The 16,828-nt window shown below is 41.5% G+C and overlaps 1 protein-coding gene across 7 annotated transcripts in view; it reads left to right on the top strand.

Moving 5' to 3' along the window:
- PRTFDC1 (phosphoribosyl transferase domain containing 1) overlaps positions 1 to 16,828 on the top strand; it is a 101,829-nt gene that overhangs the window by 22,758 nt on the left and 62,243 nt on the right. Inside the window, exon 4 of one of the 7 annotated variants that reach the window (XM_060095462.1) lies at positions 16,518 to 16,781. The exons of the other annotated variants lie outside the window; for them this stretch is intronic. Within the exon in view, the coding sequence (XP_059951445.1) occupies positions 16,518 to 16,643 (126 nt within the window). The 3' untranslated portion in view covers positions 16,644 to 16,781. Of the gene's footprint in view, positions 1 to 16,517; positions 16,782 to 16,828 lie in introns of those variants that run through there. 7 annotated transcript variants of the gene reach the window in all.

The raw sequence follows: 16,828 nt of genomic DNA, 5'->3' as shown, positions 1-16,828 counted from the left end.
TCATTAGAGCCAAGGGTTGGCCACAGACCTATTCCCATGAAGGAAGGGGAAAGCTAAAGTACGTTTCTTCTCTCTCATTCCCAGAGTTCAGAACAAAGGCTTTAAGTCAGTCCTTTATCATCCATGCTAGTGAGGAATGGGGACCTGTTAGATAAACCAGATCCAGCATCCTGAGTGTTAGTGAGTACTTTTCACTTCACCCTGCAACAGCCTTTCACTGAAAGTTTTCCACATAGTAAGGGGGCCTCATGTTGAATGCCCCTTTCTTTTGGTTTTTTTTCAGTTTATTTAAACAAAAACAAAAATAAGAACTGTTCACCCGTTTCTTCTACCTCTCACCACCCTAGCTCCACTGCCGCTAATAACCACCAGTCTGTTCTTTGTATCAATGAGGGTTTTTTTTTTTAGATTCCACATGTAAGTGATCATATAATATTTCTCTTTCTCTGTCTGACTTATTTCACTTAGCATAAAGCCCTCATGGCCCATCCATGTTGTCGCAAATGGCAAGATTTCATTCTTTTTTATGGCTGAATAATATTCCACTGTGTGTGTATACTATATCTTCTTTATCCATTTATTTATAAATGCGCACTTAGGTTGTTTCCATATTGACTATTGTGAATAATGCTGCAGTAAACATGAGGGTGCAGAAGTCTTTTCAAATTGGTGTTTTCATTTTCTTCAGATAAATGCCCAGAAGTAGAATTGCTGAATCATAGGGTAGTTCTATTTTTAATTTGCTGGGGAACCTCCATACTGTTTTCCGTAGTGGCTTCATCAATTTACATTCCCACCAACAGTGCACAAGGGTTACCTCTTCTCCACACCCTCACCAACACTTGTTATTTGAAATAGAAAATATGAACAGACCAGTTACTATTAAGAAGATTGAATCAGTAATCAAAATCCTCCCAAAAACCAAAAGCCCAAGATTGGACAGCTTCACTGGTGAATTCCCCTTTTCTTTTGGAGACAGACAGTCCACCTTTAGCAGTGTCCCATATCAGGCTTTAGGTGAAGAAAAGGACCCCAGTTCGATTCTGTAGAGAGGGACAGGTGGAGAAAAGAGGTCCTCAGTTCTTGGGGGTGCTGGATGGGTCCAAGACAGAGAGGAGAGTATATGTGTGTGTACGTGTGTGTGTATCTATAGTATGTATGTATATGTAATTTGTATATATGTATATACATTTTACATATATATGTGTATATATTATGTACATATATGTACACATGCCTTTTTAAGCTAGAAAGGGAGGAAAACTAAAGGAATAGAAAAGTAGAAGAAAATAAAGGAATGAAAGAGGGAAGGTAAGAGAAAAGAAACTCCAAAAGTTACATTTTGTTAAATCTGAGACATCATTGATGGTAAAGAACACCGTTACTTTACGTACTACTAAGAAAGAAAAAAAATGCTATAAATTAAGCCATGACGTGACATGATTGTAAGATGCATCTTGATTTTGGGTATATTAAAATTTAAGGAAAATGTACAACTTGGAATTGATGAATTGGTAGTTCCCCCCTTCTGGGCAGTACCAAGTGTTTCAATAGCTGACATGTGGCAGAAAACATTGTCCTTACCCTTTGGTTATTCTTAAACCTCAGGTCCTGTAATGTTATTCCAATATTCTTTTGCAAATGGTAGGATATTTCTTTGAGGCTACAGATTTCTTCCACCTTAGTATCTAAAATATTTTTAATATCCTCAAAACATTTAGGCAGACTTCAAAGGGAGAGTTATTTAGTAAAGAATTAGACCAGGGAAGGCCTGGGTGGTTTGATTCAATCCACATAAATCCTTACGCGTCATCAAAAGCACGTATGAAAACCAGAACATAATTTCTCTGTGACCTCGGGATAGAGATGCTGAAACATCTGTCTTGTTTATATGTTTACTGAAACAAAGAGCGTTGACATTACTTGTTTTGTCTTTGACCTTTGGTTCTTAAGATATATTTACTGCTGGCTTTCAGGATGCATGGATGAAGAAACTTGGCATGAAGCAAATATCTAGTTTGATCTTAAAAGAGATCATCTACTGTTGCTCTAGGGAAGTTTACTTGGAGATTTCTAATTCTATCAAGTAAAATATATTAAAAAAAAAAAAGTGAAACCAAACTGTGTAATAAAATGGTAGGGATTATAGCAACATCTTTAGTTATCATTCCTAGTCTTTATTTTGTAAATATCTATGCATTTTCTTAGTGTACATTCTTTGTATTCAAATTTAATTTTCTATAGAGATGCTTATTAGGATTTGTCTTTCCTTAGGAAGAGCAAAAACTGAGAGGGCAAATAGGAGAGTAATGCAGAAGCAATGATTAAATTGTAGAGGCAACCAAGTTTTCAGAGAACACTGGGGACAAAGCTGGGCTTAACTCTGTATCTGCCTCAGGCTGGGGTTGGGTCCGGGACAAGAAATCAGACCCAGCCTGGAGGGGGGCGTGCTGGGGAGTGGACTTTGCTGCCAGTGCAAGGTGAAGTCCAGTGCCGCAGGTGTAACAGGTAGTAGAAGGATGGGCTGAAGGACCACAGCCTTTAGAGCTCCAAGCACGAGGCTGGTAGTATCCGCCAGCTCATACCCTACTGTTGGTTCTACTATTAATAAAGCTGGATATTCGCTGAGTACTTATATATTACGGCAAACTATTGTTCTAAGTGCTTTATATGTATGAACTCTTTAAACCCTCACAAGACCCCTATGAAGTGGGTGCTCCTAATACCCCTTTTTCACAAGTAAGGACACTGAGGCCAGAGAGGTTAGTTGGAACCCCAAGGACACATGGCCAGGAAGTGGAGGTCTGTCAGACTCCTGAACTAGGGCACCACGGCTGCCTTTGGAGCTGTGGAGGAGGCAAAGGACCCCAGGGCCTAGGAGGTAGACAGGTAGGAGAAGGGAGCACCCCCAATTCCTTAAGAGTGCTGGGCAAGTTTCAAACAGGACAAGGCACAGATCCAGAGTACAGTGGGTGTTGAATCTTGAGAACAAGACAGAATGCCAAAGCCAGCAGGAAACGTACTACTGAGTCATGGGGCATTAGGTTCCAGATGCCTGCTCAACAGTTCCAAAGAGTTCCAGTCCGCATCTGAGGTTGGGTTTGTTCCTAGAGATTTGATAAGGTTGAGCCAGTAGGTGAGGTGTGGGCGGCAGTCAAGTGACTTAGCTATTAGAAGAGAAGGCTGCAGCACCTGCCAACGGGGCAGGGCCTGGCCCACAGAAGGCGTATGTACTAGGAGTATTGATGGCATCACATGCCCCAGGGTTCCAGTTATATTTCATGTCCCTGCCTTGCCCCATATATCATACACAGGCATGCTGGACCCATGAAACTCGGGTGTCCTGCCTGTATACAGTAAAAATGCTGAAAACCATTCAAATCCATTTGTACCTGACCTTTCCCCAAAAAGATACAACGTGGTGTTTTATTAATTATGTCCGGACAGTTTCTAATTTTTGGCACAAAAATAATTGCTGGCAGCAAAAATCCTTGCCCTTATTTTTCAGTTACGTTATCTTAATCAACATTTTGTTACTGATATAGAATATGAAACCTAGCATCAAGACCATAAAGCCTTGGGGCCTCCCTGGTGGCACAGTGGTTAAGAATCCACCTGCCAATGCAGGGGACACGGGTTCGAGCCCTGGTCCAGGAAAACCCCACATGCCGCAGAGCAACTAAGCCCATGCGCCACAACTCCTGAGCCCATGTGCCACAACTGCTGAAGCCCGCACGCCTAGAGCCCGTGCTCCACAACAAGAGAAGCCACCTCAATGAGAAGCCCGCACACCACAATGAAGAGTAGCCCCCACTCGCTGCAACTAGAGAAAGATCTCGCGCAGCAACGAAGACCCAATGCAGCCAAAAATAAAATAAGTAAAATAAATAAATTTATTTTTAAAAAAATCCTTTATGATGGTCATTGTGCTATAACACAGTTTGAATTTAATGTTTTGATTCCATTTTAGATTATAATATGGGTTACTTTATGGCATGAGTTTGCCATTATTAAACACAAGATGATTAACAACTTAGGTAGTTTCAACACAGATTAAAATGCTTGAGATTCATAGCTTTCAAGGACAAGAATGATTTCACTTTCTTTTTGTTAATTTGGCATTCATTTAGAGGATAGTTTTGAAAATACTTCTTTTTTTGTTTGCCTAACATTATTTTCTCCTGGAGAATAGAAATGGAATTCAAACAGACATTGACAAATGAGAGTCTTCCATGAAAACAGGATGACTCTCAGGGAGGGAAAGGGCACAGCAGTACGTCAAGGGCCCTGAAACTCACGCCAGAGACAGAAATGACCGGTCAGAAACGCCTCCGGAAGAGACTCAGCAGTCACTCTAGAGCAGTAGTCGTGATGAATCAGCAATGCTTTTGCTACAAATGCTAATCTAATACAGTAGTGGGAAGTATGGGTAGGCATGTGACACTTGGAAGCCAGGAATTACTCCTTCCTTTCTCATGAGCCCCTGCAGAAGTGCCGGCGTGGGCTTAGTGCCCTACTAACCTCTGTGGGTTGTTTTGGTTGTAGAGCCTCTTCTAATTAGGAAAGGCAGCTGGAAGAGATGGCTTCCAGAAGCTGCCCCAATTAGAATTCTGGTAAGGGTGCACGTCTGAAGTTCATCTTGGCCTGTGTTTAAGAAATCTGAGAAGTGAAAATGTACAGTGTTAGCCCTCTTCCTATGAAGATAATTTATTTTAAAAAATTATCTTAGGGCCTCCCTGGTGGCGCAGTGGTTGAGAGTCCGCCTGCCGATGCAGGGGATACGGGTTCGTGCCCCGATCTGGGAGGATCCCATATGCCGCGGAGCGGCTGGGCCCGTGAGCCATGGCCGCTGGGCCTGCGCATCCGGAGCCTGTGCTCCGCAACGGGAGAGGCCACAACAGTGAGAGGCCCGCATACCGCAAAAAGAAAAAAAAAAAAAAAATTATCTTAATTGAAGTATAGTTGCTGTGCAATATTATACGTTACAGGTATGCAATATTATATGTTACAGGTATACAATATAGTGATTCACATTTTTTAAAGGTTATACTCCATTTATAGTTACTGTAAAATATTAGCTGTATTTCCTGTATCGTACAATATATTCTTGTAGCTTTTTAAAAAAATTTATTTATTTTTGGCTGCATTGGGTCTTCCTTGCTGCGCACGGGCTTTTCTCTAGTTGCGGTGATCGGGGGCTACTCTTTGTTGTGGTGCGCAGGCTTCTCATCGCGGTGGCTTCTCTTGTTGCAGAGAACGGGCTCTAGGCGCGTGGACTTCAGTAGTTGTGTTACACAGGCTCAGTAGTTGTGGCTCGCCGACTTTAGAGCGCAGGCTCAGTAGTTGTGGCGCACGGGCTTAGTTGCTCTGTGGCGTGTGGGATCTTCCCAGACCAGAGATCGAACCCGTGTCACCTACATTGGCAGGCAGATTCTTACCCACTGCGCCACCAGGGAAGTCCTATCCTTGTAGCTTATTTTATACCTAGTAGTTTGTACCTCTACATCTCCTACCCCTATATTGCCCCTCTCCCTGCAGATAACTTCTTAAAGATGAAAATAGGATTTTCCCCTTATTCCACTGCTTTCTGAGCCCAAGTCACTCAGGAAGATATTAATTATGCCTCTATTGTTCAGTTCTTTAAATCACTTCTAACTGTTGTTGAATTGTAGGCGGGGAAATAATTAACTGTGAAAGAAACATAGCCTGGCTTTATTTCTTTATTTGAAGCAAAATCCACTCACTTTTAATGCAGATCAGTTTGGATCAGCAAAAAAGGATAATTTTTTCTGATGTTTTAAAGGTAGTGTTCATGTAAGAATTAGAATTGTTAGTCATTTTAGATGATTACTGAGTATGTTTTAATTTGAAAACCATTATGTAATTCAGCTTGTTTCTTTTATTGGATAAATTTAAACATATTTCGAAAGGATGGGTTAATGCAGACTTTTTCAGGGATAATGGTTTTTCTGTCAGCAGTATTGTTAAGCTAATCTCTCCATACAGAACACGTATACTAGAATAAATTAGCCCTAATATTATTTGTACAAATTCTTAAATTAAGATCTCTTTCTACTATAATAGTATTGTAATAGCACTATGCCTGGGTTTTTTTGAAAGTTGAGTTAGATTTATCCAAACTAATAATAGTAATATTGAATAATTGACTACAGTGTAAAAGTACTATTTTAAGTGCTTTACAAATATTAATGCATTAATGCCAACCACAGCCTGCTGAGTTAGGTATAATTATCCCCATTTTACATTTGAAGAACACGTGCCACAGAGAGTTCAAGAAACTGTCCCAGATCATGGAGCTGGTAGAGAATGGGGCTGAGATGCAAAACTAGGCAGCCTGCTCAACATCATGGAGGCTGGACCACGTCTCTTGCTGCTCCCAGGAGGACCCCGTCACTACAGATCACTGTGGCAAGGACCTCATCTCTCTGAGCTTTCCTGTCTTCTTTTGTAAAATGACAAGGTCAGCTTTCGAGATCGGTAGGGTTCCTGACAGATTTGAATTTATAGAATCTTTAAAATCCTGGGATGTCTGCATTAAAATGACAGATTGACCACACGTATTTGATTTACATTCTCCCCTGAAATGACAGTAATATATTTTATATACACTATATATAAAACCTCACATGGCACACTGAACAGGGGACAAGATAATAGTGCCAGGGATAATGGACCTAATGGCACGGGGTGAACAGGCCCCAAATGCCCACAGGAATGACACGGAGAGCCTTGAGAGACTTAGGGCTCCAAAGGTGTCAGTGCAGCAGACAGTGGGCTCATATCTGAACAGACCATTTGGACTTCCTGGTTGCACTACCCCACCTCCATAGTTTGAAGTCATGTGACTGCTCTCTTCCCCTTCCAACCCACCCTCATCTGCCTCTTCCACTGTTGCAGAAAATTGAGGATTAAATTTTCAGAAAAAATGAACCAAAAGGTGTCAAAAGTGTGGACATCAAGTAAAGCAGAGGCCTGGGGGAATTCAGCTAAAATTTCTATATAAGATTTGGGGACCATCACTCCCTTCCTTGGCAGTCAGGCGTATTACTGCTCCCACCCCCATCTAGTAAATCCACCTGTCGTCACTCTCTGCCCCCAATGGACACATAACTCCTTACGGTGGACCTTTCGTGTGTCTCACTTTTAAATGCACTTTTAAAAACAAACAAGCAAAACAGTCTCTAACATGAAAGAGAAAGACTACACAACACGAAACAAAGTAAAAGCAAAAAAACATATAAAGGGAACTCCAAGAAAATAAAAGTAAAGCAGGGAATAGAAGAAAATTTCAAAATATTATGTTTAATAATATTGAACATAGGTCAAAAATGAGATACTGTATCTCCAAAGCAAGAACAAGACTCTGTAACAGAAAAAGAGAAGACAAATAAAAGGGGAAGAAAAATTCTTGGAAGTCAAAACTATTTGCACGGTAGCAGATACTCTTGTTTGCTTGTCCAGAAACCATTCCTACCCCGACCATAACTTCTCCACCTCCCACTGCAGAGGCTGCTGGTGCCGGCATCTCTCTTTCTTAGCCTTCTTTGCACTTAAGAAGTGGGCATTTGACACAGTAAAAGGAAGCCCATTGTGAGTCTTCTCAGGGGGAATAGTTTGTTTCCCTAACGAAAGACAAACCATGGGAGGAAACTCTCTCTCTTTAGCAAGGTGGGATTTTGTCACAGAGTGACTCGTGGAACTGCAGCAGTCTTCTCGGGACCACAAGAAGTGTAAGGACTCATCTAACCACTGAGGATGGCGGGAAGGAAAGAGGGATAGGGCCTGCGTCCTCCATGGCGCCACTGAGCCAAGGAGCTAACCCTGATCTCTAGGGCAACAGCAAGACAGGACGATGCGGCAATTGGGCCATAAGAGGGAAGGTCTGAAGTTTAGGTGGAGGAGACGGCCTTGTCAGGAAGTGGGAGATGATGCTTTTGGGGGTTCTTTGAGCACAAGATTGCCATAGGCTAGTCATTCAACAAATGATTATACTATGGGTCAAGCCCTGTTCTAGGTACTAGGGAGACAGGTGTGAACAAAACAAATTTCTTGCCATTCTGCAGCTAACATTCTAGGTAAAACAGACAGGAAATTTAAAATAAGACAAAAACAAGAAAATGTGAAATGTGTCAAGTAGTGAAAAATACTTTAGGGAAAAATAAAGCTGAATCAGAAAGATAGGGTGAGCTAAAGAGGGTCATGGGAGTAGTCAGGGAAGGTGGACTTTAATTGAGGGTCATTTGAAGCAGAGACTGGAAAAAACAGAGAGCAAACCATATGGATAAGGGAGGTAAGCCCCCAGCAAAGGAACAGCAAGTGTAATAACTCTTAGGTGAGAATGTGCTTGGCACCTTTGGAGAAAAGCAAAGGGGGCCAGAGAAGTGTAAGTGAGGGGAGATTGACAGATGAAGTCAAAGAAGTAACAGAACTAGAGTCTGGCACGCCATTGTATGGACTTTGCCTGTTGCTTTGAGCAAGTGAGAAGACTTTGTTGGGTTTTGAGCAGACACGATCTTACTTATATTTTAAAGGTTAAGTCTGTTGTGTTGAGAATAGAAAGAATGGGGTAAAGGTTGAAGCAGGGAGACATCTGGAAAGCCATTACAGTAATTTGAAAGATAATAATAGCTTGAATCAGACTGGTTTCAGAAAACGTGGGGAGAAGTGTTTGGATTCTGTGTACGTCTTAGAGTAAAGCCAAAACCATCAGCCAGATTTGCTGCTGTGATGGATTTGATGTTACGTTTCAAGAGCGACTCCCAGGTTTGGGGCCTGAGCAACAGTAAGAACTGGGCTGCCATTTGCCTAAAATGAGGAAGAGTGTGAAAAGAGGAGGTTTGCAAAGGAAACCAGGAGTTTGGTTTCAAGCTGTTTTTCCTCTTGCACATTTGAGACGAGCAGCAGCTGGATATGCCAGTCTGGAGTTCAGGGAAAGGTTGAGGATGAAGAGGTCAATGTATAGAAGGAATTTAAAGCCATGATAAAGGATGAGGTCACCCAGGGAGTAGGTGGAGAAGAGATCCAAGGACTGAGCCCCGGGACGTCCTAATATTTAGAAACTAGGAAGGCAAGAAAAAACTAGCACAGGAGTCGGAGGAGAAGCAGCCAGGGAGTCATGTCCTGGAAGCCGAGTGAAGGTGGGGCTGATCAAAAATGCAGCTGATGGGGCTTCCCTGGTGGCGCAGTGGTTGAGAGTCCGCCTGCCAATGCAGGGGACACGGGTTCGTGCCCCGGTCCGGGAAGATCCCACGTGCTGCGGGGCGGCTGGGCCCGTGAGCCGTGGCCGCTGAGCCTGCGCGTCTGGAGCCTGTGCTCCGCAAAGGGAGAGGCCACAACAGTGAGAGGCCCGCGTACTGTAAAAAAAAAAAATGCAGCTGATCGATGAGTAAAAAGATTGAAAATTCACCTCCAGATTTAGCAAGATGGAACTTGTTATTGGCCTTGACAAGAGCCCAAGTGTCTTAAGGAACAAAGAGAGAAGGACAGGTTCAGCAAATGATGCTGTCAGCAATAGCAGCTAACCTAGACAGCCAGTCATCAGAAGTGGGGCACAACATTGGAAATGACTGCTTGCCTAGGAGGTGTGTGCAATTCTAACATTGCCTTCGGGGAAATAGAAGCCAAATGTAGGACAGGGTCATTAAGAGGAAAATAATGGTAAATAGTAATGGTTTTACCTTTAAGTTGAGTAGTAATTCTCTCTGAAGCTCTTATTTATTTGCAAGCATGGCTAAGGAAGCTAGAAGACCCATTTCCCTGTCCAGATGTCAGAGGTCTTTGAAAAAGGCAAGTGTAATAAAGAAGAATGTGGAAACCATAAGCATAAACTTTAGAATAAGGATGCATCTGATGCAAATTCCAGTATCCCATACTAATTTTTGGTACCAAGTTACTAAACCTTTCTGAATCTGAGTATTCTCATCTCAGGCTGTTCATGCCCATCTCATGAGAGGACTTTATGAGCAATAAATTAGATAGCCTGTAGAAGACCCCTAGTACAGATTCATGCAAATGGATGATCAATAAATAACAACTATGATTTATTATTATCATTATTATTATTATTATTATTATTATTATTATTATATCCTAGTTAGGGTCTGAGGTAGAGGCCACTTGCTTTGACGTGGAAAAGATGAAGCATTTGTTGACATGAACCTAGTTGGAGAAGGAGTTGGCTGTGCCTGCAGTTTCAGTAGAATTCTTTGACAGGCATTTCTCATGGCCCAGACCTTGTAAGAAGCGGAGCAGGGCTGAGGGCCATATCTTCTCGATATTTTCCAAAACAAATTTCCCTGACTTCTCTTAAACTCTCCTCTTTAAACCAGGTCATAGCCTGTGTTGAGGTTAAGATAATACCACACCCCTGGGATGCTGAGGGCAGAGACCTTGAGCAGGAGAGAACACCTTGCTGCCTAAGGATGTTGCCAGGCCAAGAAGTACATCTTCGTGAAGCACTCAATGGCTGTAAACCTCCATTCTATGTTTTCCTCTCACCCTTATGCATTTTTACTTTAGAACACTGTGTATACATGGGTGTTGGTTCTATTCTCACTGGTTCACAAAATAGAAGGCAGATAGCAAATTGCCTAAGAAATAATTCTGTGGAAGTACATTATGGCTTTCTTTTTATTTTCACAGTAACTCAGACCAAGCTGGAATCTTTATAGTAGAAAGTGTCACATTCCTCACACTTGAGTAAAATATTTAGAAATTTAGCAGATGGGTTCTATGTCCTAAAACAATGTTTACTTGTAGCTATTATTGACTTCATTTTCTTATTTAAATATGTAATTTTGAGTCCTGGCTCTACGATTTGTTTTTTCTAACTGACTTGACTCTGAAACTTTATGGCATTGAAACACTTGAGCCAACAGGTTCGTAAGGCTGTGTTGGTTTTGGATTTTGTTTTTGTATTACAGTTCATGGTCGTTTCATTTATCAACATAAAAAAATTCAAACAAACGAATATTCCCAGAAGTCAAGTAATTTCCCCAGAGGGAAAATAAAATACCATTAATTCCTAAAGTTTAAAATCTCCTAACTCTCTTTAATAATAACCATGGAAATCCTATTTCTTCACATGTGACTCAAAGAAAGATGTGTTTGTGCATCTTGAATGCACAGCTGCTTTGTATGTTTCCTGACCTTCACTTACATGCATTCTAGTCCCTATATGAGAGGCAAATAGATTCTAAAAATCTCTTTAAAATCACTGCCCGAGTGACCTTTACCCTTAGTAGCATCTGACTATAATCTGAATGAAAATACATTCTAATAGGGGCATTGGAAATCATTTAAGTTAACTCAAAAGGGTCATTTCTGGCTGAAATGACACAAGTTTATTATAATTAAAAATTGCATTAAGCATCTCACAAACCTAACATACACACGAAGTTATTTAATGGGTCAAGCTTAAAGGAACTTTAAGATTGCTTGATGTTATTCCCTGACAGCTTTACACTCCTCTCTCTTTGCTAACCTAACTTGGAACTAACAAGAGGAAGATAATTACAAGGTTATCTCTTTTTCAGCATAGCGTTCCTCTACTGGGTGACTCTGCCTTGGAAATTGGGCAGCCCTAAAAAAGATAGTGTTTTCTCCATAAAGTAGCTGAAATTTCAATGGCAAATCGTATTAGAACCATTCAAGAGGCCATACTTGAAATCTTTCCTATTTGATTTAGTGAAAAGATTTTATCATACTGTATTGTCAAGCCTAATTTTTAAAAAAGTAAATGGGTAATATTTTCTGAAATGAAAATGTAAACATTTTCTCTGTTTTTACAACTGTAGTTTTTGACTTGGTAAAGGGAAGACTTTGGAGGGTTTTGAGTGGAAAGTGACAGGATCTGACTTTTGGTTTAAAAGAGTCACTTAGGGGCTTCCCTGGTGGCGCAGTGCTTAAGAATCCGCCTGCCAATGCAGCGGACACGGGTTCGAGCCCTGGTCTGGGAAGATCCCACGTGCCGCGGAGTAACTAAGCCCGTGTGCCACAACTACTGAGCCTGTGCTCTAGAGCCTGCGAGCCACAACTACTGAGCTTGTGTGCCACAACCACTGAAGCCCGCACGCCTAGAGCCTGTGCTCCGCAACAAGAGAAGCCACTGCAACGAGAAGCCCGCACACCGCAACGAAGAGTAGCCCCCGCTCGCCGCAACTAGAGAAAAACCCATGTGCAGCAATGAAGACCCAACGCAGCCAAAAATAAAATTAATAAAATTTTTAAAAAAAGGATCACTCAGGATGCTATGCTTAGAATAGAATGAAGGGGCAAGGGAGACCAGTTCAGAGGTTACTGCAGGAATCCCAGTGAGAGATGGCGGAGCAGAGTGGGAGCAGTGGAGGTGGTGAGAAGTGTCAGATCCTAGATACATTTTAAGGTAGAGCCAGGAGGATTGCATTGTGAAAGGAACGAGTATGAGAGGTGTCAAGGCGGACTCTCAGGTTTGGGACTTGGGCACCAGTGGGAGGAAAATATTTGCAAAGCATATCTGATAAAGGTCTTGTATGCAAACATATGAAGAATTCTTATAACTCATTAATAAGAGGACACATAGCCCAATTTTTAAAAATAGGCAAAAGGATTGAATAGGCCGTCCACCAGAAAAGATAAACGAGTGGCAAATGAGAACACAGGAAGATTCCCAGCATCATTAGCCATCAGAGAAATGCACATCAGAACCACGAGATACGGGCTTCCCTGGTGGCGCAGTGATGAGAGTCCGCCTGCCGATGTAGGGGACGCGGGTTTCGTGCCCCGGTCCGGGAAGATCCCACATGCCGCGGAGCAGCTGGGCCCATGAGCCATGGCCGCTGAGCCTGCGTGTCCGGAGCCTGTGCTCCGCAACGGGAGAGGCCACAACAGTGAGAGGCCCGCGTACCGCAAAAAAAAAAAAAAAAACCCACGAGATACCACTTCACACCCACTAGGATACCTATAATCAGAGTCAGAAGATGATGTCGAGAAATTGGAACCCTCATACACTGCTGGTAGGAATGTAAAATGGTATAACCGCTTTTAAAAACTCTGGTAGTTTCTTATATACACTTGCCATATGACACAACAGTTCTGCTCCTAAGCACTTATTCAAGTGAAATAAAAACATGTTTTACACAGAGACTTGTATACAAATAATCATAGCAACTTTATTTATAATAACTAAAGCTAGAAATAATCTAAGTGTCCATGAACCAGAGAAGGGATAAACTGTGGTACTTCCATGAATAGAATACTACTCAGCAATTAAAAAGAATGAACCTCGTGCAAAGAATAATACACACAGCAACCTGGATGAATCTCAAATGCATTATGCTAAGTAAAAGAGCCAGACTAGAAAAGTTACATACTGCATGATTCCATTTCAGTGAAATTCTAAAAATACCCAAAACTATCATAACAGCAAGCAGAACAACGTTTGCCAAAGGCTGCAGGTAGAGGGGAGGGGGAAAAAAGGGGCACAGGGAGCTTTCAGGGTGATAGAAGTATCCTATATCATGATTGTCATGATGGAGACATAGCTGCATACATTTGTCAAAACTCATTGAATTATATGCTCAAAATTGGTATATGTAACTGAAACCTTAAAAGAGAAAATTTTTTAAAAAGTAGCTTTAAATATCACTGTCTTTATTTTTGAGGTTAGTATATTTTAATTGTTTGAGATTCAATAAATAAATGCACAGGTGTACAGTGCATAAACAATCTTGAAAAAAGCTACTAAAGGGCTTCCCTGGTGGCGCAGTGGTAGAGAGTCCGCCTGCCAATGCAGGGACACGGATTCGTGCCCCGGTCCGGGAAGATCTCACATGCTGCGGAGCAGCTGGGCCTGCGCGTCCGGAGCCTGTGCTCCGCAACGGGAGAGGCCACAGCAGTGAGAGGCCCACGTACCAAAAAAAAAAAGCTACTAAACTCTCTGGCCATCTGTCTCCTTACCTGTAAAATGAAGACCATTGTTCCTGATTAGGTGGGGGTTTTTTAATCTGAAAAGTCGCGTATAATAACTATTTTTGTAAATGGTTTTGAATTTTAATTGTCTCAAGTTCAGTTTTTATTTAATGGATCCAGTAGTGATTCACAGGGTTGGTATCCTTTTGCAGTGAAATAAGTGGGCTTGAATTATTTTGTAGACTTGCATTTTTGAATACTCTATTTTATTGAGACTGAATAGATCTATAATCAGATATTCCTGAGGGGAGAAAAAGGCTTTTGCTGTCATACAAACAACCAGAAATTCTAGGTTTTTAGTTGACTCTCAGAGGGCTAACATAGATTACAAGATTGACTGTGATCATACACTGCATTTTCACATACATTATCTTAATCTTCCACAGCCTTTGAGACGGCTATCATCGTCCCCATCATATACATAACGAGATAAAAATATATGAGTTGTTAGATGACTTGCTCGTGGTCACCCAGCTTGTGATTGGTAAAACCAGAATTAAATCTTAGTTTTTTGGGCTTTATGCCCTTTCCTCGACCAAAGGTGTATTCTTCCCCTAGTCCTTAAAATATATGTAAGTTGTCACGCTAATAATGGTTCTTAATTTGCTGAGACCCCATCTTCTGCCATGGTTCAGCTCATTAGACAGATTTTTTTTTTTCATTTTGTTGGACTGAATCTGTGTGGGAACCCAGCAATGTTGATAGAATCTGGCCATAGCATTGAGAAAGGTCCTTGCACAGCTAAATTAGCCCCCTGCCTAATTTCATTGAAGTGTAAGTGTTTCATGGACTTTCAGTAGGAGGCAAGATGAAACAAAGTGTCATTTTTCCATATAGAGGGTAAATGTGGAATAAGAACCTTTGAAACCTAAATTTAGTACCAGGAAGAGCATACTAGACTTTCACTATTGGAAGAAAGGGACGTACCGCCCCCCCCTTCACAAAGCGGTAAAAATTAAGAAGAAATATACACAATATTTAAAAATTCATCCATTCGACTGGCATTTGCTGAAAGTCCGTGCATCCGTGATTCTGCTAGATCCTGCGAAAACACAAGCCCTGCAGAATCCTTGTCCTTAAAGGGACCCACAGCCTCGTAATGGAGACAGTGCCCACAGTGAACGCTGAGCAGTGAGATCACAGGTGATGGATATATGATCCCAGCTACTTACTAAAAGTCCTGCAATCTCTCTCTAATCTTTGAGGTAGATGTGCTTATCGCTAACTTAACTTACGAGGTGACCGAGGCCCAGGAAGGTTAGACACCCTGTTTAAGGTCGATCGCCCCAGGGTGGGCGTTGGTGTTTCAAACGGATGCCCTCTCTCCTGCATCCTCACTCCAGCCAGAGGTCTGTTTTCCTCGGGCGTAGCTGGATTTGAAGGGCTGTTTGGAAAGGGGATAACTCCTGACGTTCGTCTGTTGCCTCCCGAGTGGAAATAGGTCTCAGATCCAGTGAAGGGCACGGTTGCACGTGGAAAGTTCTGGCACTCAGCCCTTCCCAGCCCCTTCCAGCCCTGGCTATGCCGTCATTCCTTAGGGGATAAACTGGACACTTTGTCACTTGGTATATTTCTTCCTGCCTGAGACTGTGAAAAATATCAAAATATGTAAAGAAACACTGTTTAGGCATTAAAAATATTGCCTTGAAATACAGCATGGAGTCTTCCAGTCCTTTATTTGATGAAGGATAGAAGGCATGTTCAATTAAATGCAGTTCATCAAAAATGTATTGAGGGTCTTCTGTACCACAGGGGTGGGCATACAAGCATGTGATGTAGCCTGGGGTCTTGGGGGACTTTGTTATAGATGGAGCCACAGTCAGTGAAACTTTATTCTAAAAGGCCCTGTTCAACGTTCATGTTAAATGTCTTGGACCATATCCTAGAAAGCAGTGTTACCCTCAAGTAAAATTTTCCCACATTTAATGCTCAAAACACTTGGTGGCTAGAAAACTCTGTGAAGAAATTTTACTGAAAATCAAACTCTGAGGGCAAAGGTCATGACATTTTGTTGCCTGGCTCCAGAATGAAATAGTCTTTTATTCTGTATTCTCTACTTATACTGGGTTAGAATACTTCACTTTGAAATGTATTTGGATGCAGTTTTAAAATGAAAAAGGACAGAAAGAGAAAGAAAGAAAACAATCATTCCAAATATTTTTTTTATTGTTAAACATTACATTTGGAAGACTATAACTTCTTCAGTGGTGTTGTTGAAGCTTTTATGGATTTTCAGAGCTCAAGTGAAAGTGTAATAGCTCCAAAAATGATTATGTTTCTATTTTCATAGAATTGATTTTTTTTTCTGAAGAATTTGCCTTGAAGTGATTCAAGTCAGATACTTTTATCCTGTGTGAATTCTAACTCATAAACTCACTATCTCTCTCTCTCCATTTCTTGGGTCATTTTCCATTTTTATACTTATCTACACTATCCCATTTTTCCCTAATGTGTTCATGTGACTTTTATATTCAAGAAAGTAAGACATAAGCTGCTTTACATGCTGAGTGGATATAACTATGACATAACTATATGCTCACATTCCACAGAAATCCATTCAAGGACAGATACACCAGCAGCAGAACCAGGAAAATTGCCCAGATCGCCTGACATCTCGTCCATTTCTCTATTCCTCTGACCTCATGCCTTTCAGAACCAGGGCCTGTGATTCTTAAATGGGAGCATGCAGCCAGGGGCCCTCAGGACAGCTCTGCGGAGCAGCAGGGGCAAAGCTCTTATATGTGTGGCTCCCATGAAATGAAGTCTTGTAGCAATCTCACTTTTATTTCCTTGATAAATAAAACTGTTCCAGTTCACTGTGCTCTTAGCAGAAATGCCAAGGATATCAAAGAATTAAAGA

The sequence above is a fragment of the Mesoplodon densirostris genome, chromosome 4 (assembly GCF_025265405.1).
Source record: "Mesoplodon densirostris isolate mMesDen1 chromosome 4, mMesDen1 primary haplotype, whole genome shotgun sequence".
Taxonomy (NCBI): domain Eukaryota; kingdom Metazoa; phylum Chordata; class Mammalia; order Artiodactyla; family Ziphiidae; genus Mesoplodon; species Mesoplodon densirostris.
Note: the sequence above shows the minus strand (reverse complement) of the source record. Positions and strands in the feature narration are given on the sequence as shown.